At 37.6% G+C, this 14128-nt stretch overlaps 1 protein-coding gene and 1 non-coding gene across 4 annotated transcripts in view; both read left to right on the top strand.

Moving 5' to 3' along the window:
* The window catches only part of HAUS6 (HAUS augmin like complex subunit 6), a 43443-nt gene extending 29636 nt beyond the window's left edge, over positions 1-13807 (top strand). For all 3 annotated transcript variants that reach the window (XM_022573787.3, XM_022573788.3, XM_022573789.2), the window contains 5 exons: positions 2953-3019; positions 3312-3488; positions 5276-5411; positions 7293-8339; positions 10349-13807. In XM_022573787.3, coding sequence (XP_022429495.2) covers positions 2953-3019; positions 3312-3488; positions 5276-5411; positions 7293-8339; positions 10349-10443 — 1522 coding nt within the window. In that variant the 3' untranslated portion in view covers positions 10444-13807. The remainder of the gene's footprint in view (positions 1-2952; positions 3020-3311; positions 3489-5275; positions 5412-7292; positions 8340-10348) is intronic.
* Positions 2737-2870, top strand: LOC115803865 (small Cajal body-specific RNA 8). The gene has a single exon (XR_004024658.1).
* Positions 13808-14128: the final 321 nt, after the last annotated feature.

Genomic DNA, 14128 nt, shown 5'->3' on the forward strand with positions numbered 1-14128 from the left:
CTTATAGGTTGGGATATTGAAAGGAGGTAGAGGAAGGCTTTTGGTGATGAGGGATAAACGCTTAATGGGAAATGAAAGATTATTACTGCCTAATAGGAGAACAGAAGAGAGGTAAAGAGTTGAGTTACTGGGATATGGAAGTAAACATGTTGCTCAGAATTCTTTACTGTAAAAGGTATTTTGTAATAAAATGTTTCATGTGTAACGTGGATAGACTGCACTTAAAGAAATACCCTGTTTTTGGCATGTAGTTCGGCTATTATATTAAATATTTTATTTGTAGTGGCATCATCTTACATCAGTATCAGTGTAGTTAATTGGGAAATTCATATGTGGATATGGTTAATATAATTATGCAGTTAAAAAGCATGAGATGAATGTAGTTTTTAGAGTAAGTGTGTTGTTTGCCCTTTCACGTGTGGTTTTCATTCACAAGTACTAAAATATAAGTAGTCTTCTCCATAGATCTCCTGGCTTGGTTTTGATCAGAGTGAGCTCATGGAGGCTGCACCATACTTACAATCAGAATTCAGTGACTGTTGATGCCTTTGCTGTACAATGTGGGTACTACCTTTCTTTGCAGTGGTTTCTGGAAAGGAGGGTTCCATGATATTTCTAGTGGTGGTGATGCAGTTCTTCTAGACCTTTAACCTCTACGGTTTCTCCTTTACTACATTTCAGAGATAGGGCAGTATGATCTTGCATGCATTCCAAACAAACATCCTTAGTCTTAGAAATTGAATTCTAATCTCATTTTGTTATTTCCTTTCTCTTTTTATTATTTCTCTGTTAATTGTAGACATATTATAACAACAACAAATGAAAATAAAAAATAATTAGCTAAAATTTCCAATTTCCAATAAATCACTTGTCAGATTCTTTCCCAAGTTCTTTTTTAGACTTTATTTCCAATTCCAAAGTCTTGTATTCTAAAATACAAAATTTTCTCAACATTAACATAGCATAAATGCAGTTTTTTTTAAGTGTGTGTGTATATTTACTTAACATTATATTACCACTTAAAATAGCTTTTTAACATTTCATTTATTTTTAGACTTTAGGTTTTCCTCAAAATTTTTGCTGCTATAAAAAGCATGTCTTTTTTCTTTTGGTAGTGCTTTTAGGGTTAATTTCCACAGTGGGATCAATACCCTTTTTATGTGGATTTCATGGGCCTCACTTTTGGCCTGGCAAGTGGGTAGAGAGTAAGGACTGAGCCAGGGCTGCTTTGAAGTTGACTTGAATTGAGATATTAACAAGGCTAATAGCATGTTGCCAATTCAGAAACGAGACAGAGGAGGTATAGAATGTGGTTCCATTTTTCTCTATTATGAGACTCTGCAAGAATGATTCAGATAGAAAAATTTGGTGGCATCTATGGAACCTCATCTTCAAGTGACATTTATTCATTGATCCATCGTGTGGCACTACCAAGTGCCAGGCACTGTGTTAGGACTTGGGAATAGCCTTTGGTAAGACATAGTCATCATCCTCAAGGAGCTCACCAGTCTTTTGGTGGCATCTTAATGGCATTGGTCCATAGCTTGCTGGCCCTGCTTCAGAGGGCTTTCTGATCATTTTAACATCAATTTTGGGGAAGAATGTGGATAAAATCACACTAGATAGTAATCACTAATCTTTTGCCTTAGATATCTAGATTATATCCTGTCGAGGCGAAGTTGAAACTTGAGCGATTTCAGTGATTTTGAATTACGTTTGGAAGGTAGATTTCAAGAAGGGCATATTTGAAAAAGTTTGAAAGGCATATTTGCTATTATATAAAATATTTGCAAAGTTGTTAATTTTGTACTTTTCTGTCTGTGAACGGAAAGAAAAACACTGGCATGCTTGATGTTGAAGGTGGTTTCTGTGGTAATCCTGCCTCCATTTTACCTAGAGTAGAAAAGCTTTTGGTCAGTGAGCAGACCCAATCCATGATTGAATTTGAAGGCACTTTCAAGATGAAGATAAATAAAGTTATCATTACATTGAAGGCTTAAAAAATTTAATAACTTACTTTGTAATTATAGTGAAAAGATGCATAAGGTTTTCACGTTTACCAAAAGGGGCAAGAGAATCTAAGAGATTAAGGAACACTATGTGTGGAATGCTGCAAATTCAAATTGAATAACCTCATGACTTTACTGTAAGTGTAATGTATTTGCTATAGAAAATTCAGCATAAGAGAAATTGATTTTGGACCTGAAATATCAAAAGAATCTTAGTCTCTGCTACAGTGCTTCTGTGGTCTGAAGCCTGAGGACATTGTAATAATGTGATTCTAGTTAATTGAATTTTTTTCTTTAATTTATTTATTTTTATTTGTTTATTTTTGGCTGCATTGGGTCTTCGTTGCTGCGCATGGGCTTTCTCTAGTTGCGGCGAGCGGGGGCTACTCTTTGTTGCGGTGTGCGGGCTTATTGCGGCAGCTTCTCTTGCTGCAGAGCATGGGATCTAGGTGCAGGGGCTTCAGTAGTTGTGGCACTCGGGCTCAGTAGTTGTGGCACACGGGCTTGGTTGCTCTGCGGCATGTGGGATCTTCCTGAGCCAGGGATCAAACCCGTGTCCCCTGCATTGGCAGACGGATTCTTAACCACTGCACCACCAGGAAAGTCCCTAATTGAATTTGTTTTTACCTTGTACTCAAGTTTTTGAGTGTTCATCAAGTCATCCAACCCTTGTAAAAAATGCTGTTGACTTAAAATACATACTGGGTAAGGAAAATGTTCATTAGTTTGGGAGGCTGATACACAAATTGGGCTGAAGTACTGCTCTAATTGTCACTATACTTCCCTAGAATAATAAACTGCCTTTTGATGACCGGGACGAATTGAGTGAAATCGTAACGGACAGATACGGGGCAGACAGTTTCCTTAGAATATTCAAATACATCAAGTGAATGGAATTCTTTCTTACTCATAACTTGGATTTATTAATTTTTTTTCCTTTTAGCCCTGCTTCTTTCCTGTTGCAGCCCATTTCACCATCAGATAGAAACAGTGTTACACTACTTGAAAAGGTACATTTTAAAACAATTTAAAATTAATTCTGACCATACTCACATATGATAAAATATTCTTTACTTTTGTTGATATCCCAATTAAATTTCTATTTTCACATTTCCTAGTATGTGCACATTATCTACCATTCCTATTTACACATTAGTTATTACTTCTAAATGGGAATACTGGAATTTTTAAACTGTGCCAGTGAACATTTAATTTTACCATAATGTTAACCTTATAGATTAACATTAATGAAGATCAGGTACAATTATTAACGTTTTAACATTACATGTCTATCTTATTCAGGACACGAAGTTAACGACTCCTAGAGAGAAAAATGAAACAGTTTCTAAGAAAACACCAGAATTTGAAGCGGAAGACTCTTCATCATCAAATATTGCAAAGAGTAGTGCATTTGGAGGGTCTCTGCCAGCTAAAAAAAGTGATCCATTCCAAAAAGAGCAAGATCATCTGGTAGAAGAGGTCAGAAAGAGATTGTAATAAGTATACTGAAATGTCATTTTCTAAATGGTGTTGGGGTTATAAGTGAAGTACAGTTAATTATTGATTAGGTGTAATTTGGGAAGGAGGTCACAGACAATAAAAATCATGGTTAAAGCAGAATTGGTCCTCCCCAAAAGTAGAAACAGATATAAAATAAACTTATTTAGTTAAGATTATATCCGTGGTTTAGAACCCATGTCCCATTCTATAACTATCCAAAAGTATAAAAATAATACATGTATAATATTTTTGGAATTAACCATTACATAAATTGTTGGATAAATACACCCAATGATTATACTTATTAAAATACTCTGCGAATGTTATCTGTTGCTTAGCTGAGCTTCCTCTTTTTTTAAATTTTAGAACAAAGACTATACAATATATTATCACCAAGTGAAGGTTTTGTCCTTCTGCTTTTTAAATATTTCAAAAGTGAATAAATACATGATTGTTTATGATCTTGGTTTTCTTAACCAGCTCTGTTCCTTAATAATTTTCTACTTTTCACTGGCAAATGACCACATAATACGACTATTGCTGAGTATTACAGAACTCGGTTTATACAAATGAAATGGTCAGGCCATTCTTTAATGTTATTTTTATTACATATTTCCCATTGTTTGAATTTGGATAAACAGCCAGAAAATAAATCAGCTGTTTTACATTCCTGAGAGACTGAAAGAAAAGTTTGGTTTAGTGCATATTGATTCAGGTATTGGAGTTCCCTCCTTTATCTTGATCGTGAAAAAAGTTAATAAATATTGTCCAAATAAGAGAGCTGGCTGTCAGTCATTTTTCTTGTTTGCAACTTGAGGAAGTTGGACCAGTTTCATGGTCTCTAAATATTTTTAAATCTCTAAAGTTCTGTTGTTTCTCTGTATTAGTTGATTGACTCTATACTAAAGAAAAGATGATTAGTCATTCTTTTTTTCTTTCCTGATATGGGAGGAAAGGCACATTTTCTGGTTAAAAGAATTTACAGTAGCAGTGGAATGAGATAGGATGGAAGAGGAGAGCCCTAAAATCTCATAAAACTCTGAAAGTAAAGTGAAATCAATTCTCTTTAATAGTGTTTATGACAAGGAATATTTAGCGTTAGAATTCTAAGAAGCCCTCTATTTTCATGGAGGAGGAGTCAGTTTGATTATGGTTGTAGGCAGTTTCTTTTTTCAGGATTTCAGGGTGCAGAGATTTTAATTTGCTTGTTTTTTGCTTTCTGGTTTTATTAAAATGTTAATACAGAGTGCTATTTTCATATTGTACACTTTCTTTTCTCTATTTTAGAAATGTATCCCTATGTTTTCACTAACTTATGTCTGATGATGAGGTTTCTGGCAAAGAAGTTTGTTGTCAGAATGTACTCTGTTTATTGGTAGAGGTGTTACTGTGCGGTGGATTATAATTAAGAAGAACCTGCATGCTTTAGAACCAGTCATTTTAGCAGATATGGAATTGTGAAGCTCAAAAGTGTGGCAGATAGTAATTCAGATCACTGCAGTCAGAACTATATCTAAATCTTTCCAAGTGTAAAAATTTCTTATCTTTTCTCTCCTGTGTAACAGGATATCCATTTAAGATAAGGGGGGAAACGGGTTTGGGGTTTGATTTCACCTTAATAGGATTGTGCCTGGAGAGTCTATATGGAGTGTCTGGGAGCTACATTGTTGAGTTTATTTTTGTGCTTATTGTTCTTATCAGGGCCTTTGTTGCATTCTACCAGTGGGCTTGGTAATTTTTGCTTTACTTTTTCTTTTCTGTTTTAGGTTGCAAGGGCAGTTTTATCTGATTCACCACAGCCTTCTAAAGGAAAAGAAGTAATATTAGAGGAACTAATTGACTCTCTAGCTTCCAACCCATTCTTAACAAGGAATCAAATTCCCCGAACTCCAGAAAACTTGAGTAAGTTAATAATGTTTTTTGTCACTATTTTCTTTCTTAGACATTACTACTATTAGAACCATGGTCTGACAAATCTTTTGGAAACTCACTTTAAAACTTTTTTTGTATCTATCAATTTAGTGGCATTGGCTCTATTTGTTTTCATGTGGGGGACTTTTATTGAAATATCAACTGTGGGCACTGTCACTTATATGGCAGTCCTTCAGCAGTATTATTTTGCCCTGGAACTGTACAATTTTGTTTTTGTTGTTTTACTTGGCTTTTTCGTGGAAAATATTTTAGTTGATCACTTCAGAAATATCCTCTGCCTCCACATCTGATCTGTGATCAACATTTATAGAGTATGGAGGCTGTATTCTTCCAGTCAACAACCAGCAGCATCAGCCAAAAACTCTGTACAGAGATCTTACCTACCTCTCCCAAGCTAATCAGACTCCCCAGTACTTTCTTCTTACAACCTGTATTGTGTGGGCAAAGTTCGGATATTCTTGTCCTCATGTAGGCACATCATGCTGGGTGAGTGATTAAATATAATTTCCATTTTGCTACTAGAAATGACATATCCAAAGTTAAATGGATTCAGTTCAGGTTGAACCTAGCCACTGTATAGATTGGTGGTTGGCAAACTACATCTTGCAAACCAAATCTGGCCCACCCTATGTGTTTTTGTACATAAAGTTGCATTGAACACAACCTTGTTCATTTGTCAGCATATCGTTTATGGCTACTTTCACATTACAGTGGCTGAGTAGTTACCACAGATAAGATGGCCTGCAAAACCTGAAGTATTACTATCTGGCCCTTTATAGAAAAAGTGTGTGTGTGTGTGTGTGTGTGTGTGTGTGTGTGTGTATGCTGTATATATATAAGTATATAAATAAATATATATATATATGCATGCCAAACCCTGGCCTAGATGGGCAAGAAAATATCTTTTCTTCCATTTATTTGTTTATTTATTTATAAATAACATCTTTATTGGAGTATAATTGCTTTACAATGGTGTGTTAGTTTCTGCTATATAACAAAGTGAATCAGCTATACATATACATATATCCCCATATCTCCTCCCTCTTGTGTCTGCCTCCCACCCTCCCTATCCCACCCCTCTAGGTGGTCACAAAGCACCGAGCTGATCTCCCTGTGCTATGCGGCTGCTTCCCACTAGCTATCTGTTTTACATTTGATAGTATATATAAGTCCATGCCACTCTCTCATTTCGTCCCAGCTTACTCTTCCCCCTCCCTGTGTTCTCAAGTCCATTCTCTACGTCTGCATCTTTATTCCTGTCCTGCCCCTAGGTTCTTCAGAACGTTTTATTTTTTTTAAGATTCCATATATGTGTGTTAGCATACGGTATTTGATTTTCTCTTTCTGACTTACTTCACTGTGTATGACAGACTCTAGGTCCATCCACCTCACTACAGATAACTCAATTTCATTTCTTTTTATGGCTGAGTAATATTCCATTGTATATATGTGCCACATCTTCTTTATGCATTCATCTGTCGATGGACACTTAGGTTGCCTCCATGTCCTGGCTATTGTAAACAGAGCTGCAATGAACATTGTGGTACATGACTCTTTGAATTATGGTTAAAAAAATATCTCTTTAATACATGTGATTTGTATGTGCTGTGTGAAAGTATATGCACATTTCAGGAACACCTTTCATTTTTTGTGTGTGGTCAGTTGGAGATGGAATTCTTTGATGTTGTTGGGCTTTGGTGTATTGTGGAGCCTTGTCATCCAACTGGCATATTTATGAACATGTACTGAGTCAGCAGTTTTATCTTAAGCACTAGAAATGAAATGTTTAATTGCATGTTCTATTCGGGAATTTATTAATAACTTGTGTTATTTCCCCCTTCATTTAATCAGTAAGTGAAATTAGGAGCTCATGGAGAAAAGCTGTTAAAATAGAAGATAACAGAAGTGCAGAACCAATTCAAATGGATACTGAACATAGAGAAGTATTGCCAGAATCCTTACCTGTGGTGCATAATCAAAAAGAGCTTAACGTGGACAGTTTTTTCTCAGCAACCACTGTGTCCGATTCTAGCCATTCTCATTTGCCTGAAGAGAAAGTTGTTTCAGATTGCCTCAAGTGTGTGCTTCAGAAACCTGTGGTAACCAGTTGCATAGGTGAACCAATAACACAGAACGTGTCAGATTTGTTAAATAAGGACATAATTTGTAAGCAAGGTTTGGAATGTACAGCTTTACAGAACAAGTTTTTAGAAACTAGCCAAATAGAGACATTCTCCCCTGCTGTAGGCAATAGGAGAGATGTGATAGGTAGCAGTGAAGAAGAGTATATTAAAATATCAGACCACTCGAAAACTTCTTACAAAGATCTTTCCATGCATAAAAGTATGTTATGGAACTCTTTTCAGATATCAAGTGGAATTAGTTCCAGTTTTAAAGATAGTGATTTTGGCATATTACATGAAACTCTTCCAGAAGAAGTTGGTCACTTAAGTCTTAATAGCTCCAGTAGTACAGAGGCCAATTTTAAACTGGAACCAAATAGTCCTATGCACAGTGGCATTTTCCCAGAAGGTGCTGTGGGAGGAAGACAGAATACTCCAGAATCAGACTTTAATTTACAGGCTACTTGGAGTGGATATGAGGCTCTGAAGAAATCTGTGCCCAAGCAAAGGGAAGAAATTTGCCTCTCTAATCCTGAAACACTTGAAAGACACAAACCAGAATTGAGCCTTACTTCCCAATACATGCAAACTGATGATATGCTTAACTTTTGGGGCATTCATGATATGCACATTGACTGTACAAAGCCATCTTCACGCATGTCCCTTGGTGAAAGAAAACGGTCTCTTTCACCACTAATTAAGTTTTCTCCAGTGGAACAAAGATTGAGGACCACAATACCATGTAGTCTTGGAGAACGTCTACCTAATTTAACAGGTAAGATTTAACTAGATAATGTGATATTAACCTGCTGAAGTTTTCTCTCACCTTCTCCTAAAAATAGCATGCAGTGAATGTTACATGATCTTTATTGTTAATATGACAAAATATGCTCCTTATTCCTTCAGCTAGGATGAGAAGAGTAAACCCATCATTTTTATGGGTACTTTCAGAATGTCTAGTGATTTTTTTTTTTTTTTTTTTAGCGGTACGTGGGCCTCTCACCGTTGTGGCCTCTCCCGTTGCGGAGCACAGGCTCCGGGCGCGCAGGCTCAGCGGCCATGGCTCACGAGCCCAGCCGCTCTGCGGCATGTGGGATCTTCCCGGACCGGGGCACAAACCCGTGTCCCCTGCATCGGCAGGCGGACTCTCAACCACTGTGCCAATAGGGAAGCCCTTCTAGTGATTTTTATATAGCTTACAATTGGTATGGGACAGGGGTGGAAAACAAAACCAAAAACCTGAAACCTATTGCTTTTGTAATAGAAACTACTGAAAGTAAACCTTGTCAAAATCTTTTTGGCTAATGGAAGGTGGTTCTAAAGTTGAGAAACGCTATGTTAAATATCATTATAATATAGTGGGACTTCCCTGGTAGCGCAGTGGTTGAGAATCTGCCTGCCAATGCAGGGGACACAGGTTCGTTCCCTGGTCCAGGAATATTCCACATGCCGCAGAGTAACTAAGCCCATGCACCACAACTACAGAGCCTGTGCTCTAGAGCCCATGAGCCACAGCTGCTGAGCCCATGTGCCACAACTACTGAAGCCCATGCACCTAGAGCCCGTGCTCTGCAACAAGAGAAGCCACGGCAGTGAGAAGCCCACACACAGCGATAAGAGTAGCCCCTGCTCGACACAACTAGAAAAAGCCTGTGCGCAGCAACAAAGACCCAACACAGCCAAAAAATAAATAAATTTGAATTAAAAAATAAATAATATAGTATCTCTGGTTTCGTTTGAAATAATTTGATGGGGGTGCAGTGACAAAACAAGGTGGTAGGTCATTGTATTACTTGCCTAGGGCTGCCGTAACGATGTACCACAAACTGGGTGGCTTAAGACAACAGAAATTTTTTGTCTCTGGAGAAAACAAGTTCTGGAGGCTAGGATTCAGAATCAAGGTGTTGGCATGGCTGTGTTCCCTCTGAAGCCACTAGAGCAGTGGTCCCCAACCTTTTTGGCACCGGGGACCAGTTTCGTGGAAGGCAATTTTTCCATGGTGGGGGGTGGGGAGGTTCAGGTGGTAATGCGAGGGATGGGGAGCGACAGATGAAGCTTTGCTCGCTCGCCTGTCACTCACCTGCTGTGCGGCCTGATTCCTAATAGGCTGCGGACAGGTAGTGGTCCACGGCCCGGGGGTTGGGTACCTTTGCACTAGAGGATGATCCTTCTTGATTCTTCTAGCTTCTGATAACCCCCAGGTGTTCTTTGGCTTGTGGCAGCATAACACATTTCTGCCTCCATCTTCACATGGCATTCTCCCCTTGTGTTCTGTGTACCTTCTTATAAGGACATCAGTCCTGTAGATTAAGGGCCCATCCTACTCCCATCTTACTTTTTTTTTTTTTTAATTATTTTTGGCTGAGTTGGGTCTTTGTTGCTGCGCGCGGGCTTTCTCTAGTTGCGGCGAGTGGGGGCTACTTTTTGTTGCGGTGCACGGGCTTCTCATTGTGGTGGCTTCTCGTTGCGGAGCACGGGCTCTATGCGTGCGGGCTTCAGTAGTTGTGGCTCGCGGGCTCTAGAGCGCAGGCTCAGTAGTTGTGGCGTATGGGCTTAGTTGCTCTGTGGCATGTGGGATGTTCCCGGACCAGGGCACGAACCCATGTCCCCTGCATTGGCAGGCAGATTCTTAACCACTGTGCCACCAGGGAAGTCCCAGAATAATGGTAATTTTATTGCAGTTACATATTTGCATGTGAACTTTTTACTGAAATTTGCTACTACTTGGAATTTGTCCTATTTTTTCTTTATAATGTTTGCTTATCCTTTTTTCTCTTTTTGAAGTCAATTTTGCAGAAGAAGAAATCTTGAATAAGAGCCTTGATGCCAAAGAATCTCCATCCGACTTGAAAGATGAAGTAGTAGCCCAGTCAACTTAACTATGATGAATTTAAGTTGAAGCAATGTCACAGGATAAAAACATTTGTAATTTAAATACACATTGGAAGTGTAACTTTTTCAGGGTCTAAAAAAGTCCTAAATAATGCTTTTTAGCCTTCTCTACTGATTTTAAGTAAGGAGAGTATGTTTGGATTTTCTCTCTCTGTATGGATATGGGGTTGAAATGTGAAGTATTTGGAAAGCAAACAAGTTATGAGAAGCCACTTTGGTTTCTTGCATAATCTTGTGGGCATGAAATGGCATAGTATTAGGTTTACTAATTCATTATGTTCTAATTTCAGTTAATTAAGATAAGGATGAGTAGTTTTTAATGTGTTTTATTAAGTGGTTAACTTAATAGCCATTGGATATACTGATCTTTCTTTTTAGGGAAATATACAACTTTTATTGTTTCTTTTTATAACATTCTGGTACTAAACAAAAAAAGTGAGGAAAGTAATGCTTTGGGGTGTATAATCAAAATGACAAAGTTTAAGTTTGGGAAAGCTCTAAAGAGGCTTAATGATTATTCAGGTAGGTTGATCCTGAAAAATGATGTTTGATGGAATAAAGTGCATGTGATGATAGTGAAGACTGGAGCAGAATGAATTTAGAAAAAAGGAAAAGGGCAGAAGATGACTAGATACATTTGAGGGACACTAACTATAAATCCATTCAGTGGGTTGTATAGCAGTTTTATATTTAGTCTAATTTAGACTTGGAGAATTTAACTCTAGTTTTTTATTTTAACAGAAAAAATGTAAATTAAAAAATTAGTCTGTTTGGTTTTTTTTGGAGGGGCACTGTTTTTGGGGAAGGGAGCTAATTTTTTTTTCAATTTTTTAAATTTTTAAAATTTTTTATTGGAGTATAATTACTTTACAATGTTGTGTTAGTTTCTGCTGCACAGTGAAGCGAATCAGCTATACTCATACACACATCCCCTCCCTCTTGGACCTCCCTCCCCCTCACCCCCCATCCCACCCAACTAGGCCATCACAGAGCACCAAGCTGAGCTCCCTGTGCTATACAGCAGGTTAAGGGAGCTAATTTTGATTGTTACTTTCCTCCTCAAAAACCATCAGTTCCCCACTGCCTACAGACAGAATAGCTTCAGATTAACTTGAGGAAATTGAATTTGCGGTTAAATAACTTGTTCAGTGTTACACAGCTAAGTCAGTGGTGAAGCTAGGATTTGACCTTATTTTCCTTCCTTAATATACCAACAAGACCTCCTAGAAGTAACTAAAAGGCCAGGATTTAGGATATGGCTGCAGGAGTGGGCCTTCCGGACTCTAAATGGGAGTCAGATGTGAGGCCTCTTGTACAGTGTCCTGCCTCATGTAGTTAGACCCCCTAGCCAAGAAAACTGCTTGTCTTTAGCATCCAAGTGATGAATACATGCCATTGCCCTCTGCGAACCAGGAGGTTAAGCACACACTGGAAGGGTGGTAGCACCTACAGCACCCCTGTGTCTAGCCTCAACTCTTAACCATCACAGCCTTGTCCAGTTTGCCAAGAAACTGGCAAGAAGAGGAGAAAAGTTGAAGAGTTCTGGAAGTGGATGGGCTTAATACTTCATCTTTCTTCACTCATTTTGGCTTACTTTCTGTGTTGCTTGTTTGATCCAAGTTTGAAGGCCAGTCTTTTTTTGTGAGAAAAGACAGAAGAAAAGCACAAATAACTGCCTTCTTTGCAGTGGAAAAGAGGAAGAGAAAAGCTTCTAAGGTGCCATATTATCAGTTAACAGAACAAATAGGGACTCCCTAAGTCTACTGGGAAACTGTCCTCTAGTCTTAAGAAACCTAATATTGGTAAATCCAAAATTAACATGCTAAGGAGAAGGTATTAGCATCTACAAAGGGCCAGAGCTATTCCTGGATACTTAATATATCATTTAATTCTTATACTTCTGTAAGATAGTGATATTGTACCTATTTTACAGGTAATGATACCAAAGCTAGGGAGCTTAAATGACTTGTCTAAGATGGACTTGAGGAATTACCTGGGATACATCTTAAAAAAACATATATTCTGTAGGTCTAAAGTGAGGATTAGAAATCTGCATTTTAAATAGCTGCCCTGGTAATTCTTAGGCTCAATAAATAGCTTGAGAGCCACTGCTAGGGGAAAGAGATTCACATTTAGCCCTTGGGTATCTTAAAGAAGCTAGGTACACTATTACATTCTGCTTTAGAGATCTGAGCTCTCTGATAAGGAAGCTGAAGTTCACCAGTAAGTGTGGGCCCTGAATTAATGGGAATCACAAGACCAAAATATCTTTGGATATTAATAGATTTACAAAAACCACATCGTTGTTGAGTCACACCTGTGATAGGCTATTTTTTGGCATTCTTCCCTGTCCTTTGTATGCCAGTAGTATAAACAAAAGTATATTAAATCTGTCACTTTCTCCTAAACCATTTTGATTATGACTCCTCTTCCTTATCCAATACTGCCTGCATTACCTGCCTTTTGACCTTAAGGGACTGCTTTGACCATATCACTTCTTTGTTTAAAATTCCATTAATGGTTCATTGTTAATTCCAGAATTGAGTTCAAATTTAAAGGCATATAAGGTCCCCATAGATTCCTCTTTTCCCTCTTCCACTATGATCTCCCCCCCTCCCTTTTTTTTTTTTAACTGAAATGCTTTGGTGGGCATGTGTCTTTAAAAATCTTAAGGCACAGTTCTGAAGCTGGAATACCTTCACCTCCCAGCCTTTCAGTTATAGTTTGTCCTTTAGGGTTCAGAACAAATCTCACTTTCACCTTGAAGTCTTAATCTCTTATCCCTGGGACTGTCCCTTCTCTGAAATCTCCTATGGCTTACGTTAACTTTTATTCACTTAGTATTTTTCATTTATTGCTTTTATTGTATTTTTTCATGGTTGTATGTGATTTCTCCAGTTGTATTGATTAAATACATACAGACATATACTTACGTAGATATGTGTGTGGGGTGTGTCCACACATACATATACTCCAAGGGCCATAGATCATCCTTAGCAGATACTGAAGTACTGGAATTGTTTTCTTTGCCTCTGTGTGATGGAATTAAAGTAATGGTAAAGACGGAGGGCTACTTTATTGCTGTAAGAGTACTTTTTCTCATTACATTCACAGCAGAATATACCTTGTTTTATTCACTATTCATAAGATGGTGTGTAAACTGACTTCTCTATCAGTTTGAAACTTTAGATAATGCCCCTATGTTCTAATTGTTTTAAATGTTTAAAGACAACAAGCATATAATGTTGCTTAACATGAAAAATGTTATCAAGTGGAATAAAGACTATTGGTTGTTAAAATCAATTTGGGGGAATTTAATTGAAACAAAAATACAAGTACTTTGAAACCATTCTTTACCATGTGTTTCTTAACCATGATCTATGGAGTCAATTTTATTTAAATTCTTGAGACCTGTATAAAAGGAAATCCTGTTTTTCCCCTACTCTGAGTATACTAAAATTAAAGAAGATAGGTTTAAGGACATTTTCCTTAATGTAAAGAAAGTATTTGCTAAAGTAAAGCTCCCTTTCACGTTAAGTTGCAGATACATAGTTGATATACCTTTTGCGTTATGCACTGTGAATGTTAAATCCACATCCTGAATTTAAAATATTTGTGAGTCCTCCATGGGACTATCTGTAAATGTTTTACATACTAGTCTTGAATAAATGT

Source organism: Delphinapterus leucas, chromosome 6, assembly GCF_059928025.1.
Source record: "Delphinapterus leucas isolate spDelLeu-1000000601 "Yukka" chromosome 6, BTC_Dleu_Yukka2, whole genome shotgun sequence".
Classification (NCBI taxonomy): Eukaryota; Metazoa; Chordata; class Mammalia; order Artiodactyla; family Monodontidae; genus Delphinapterus; species Delphinapterus leucas.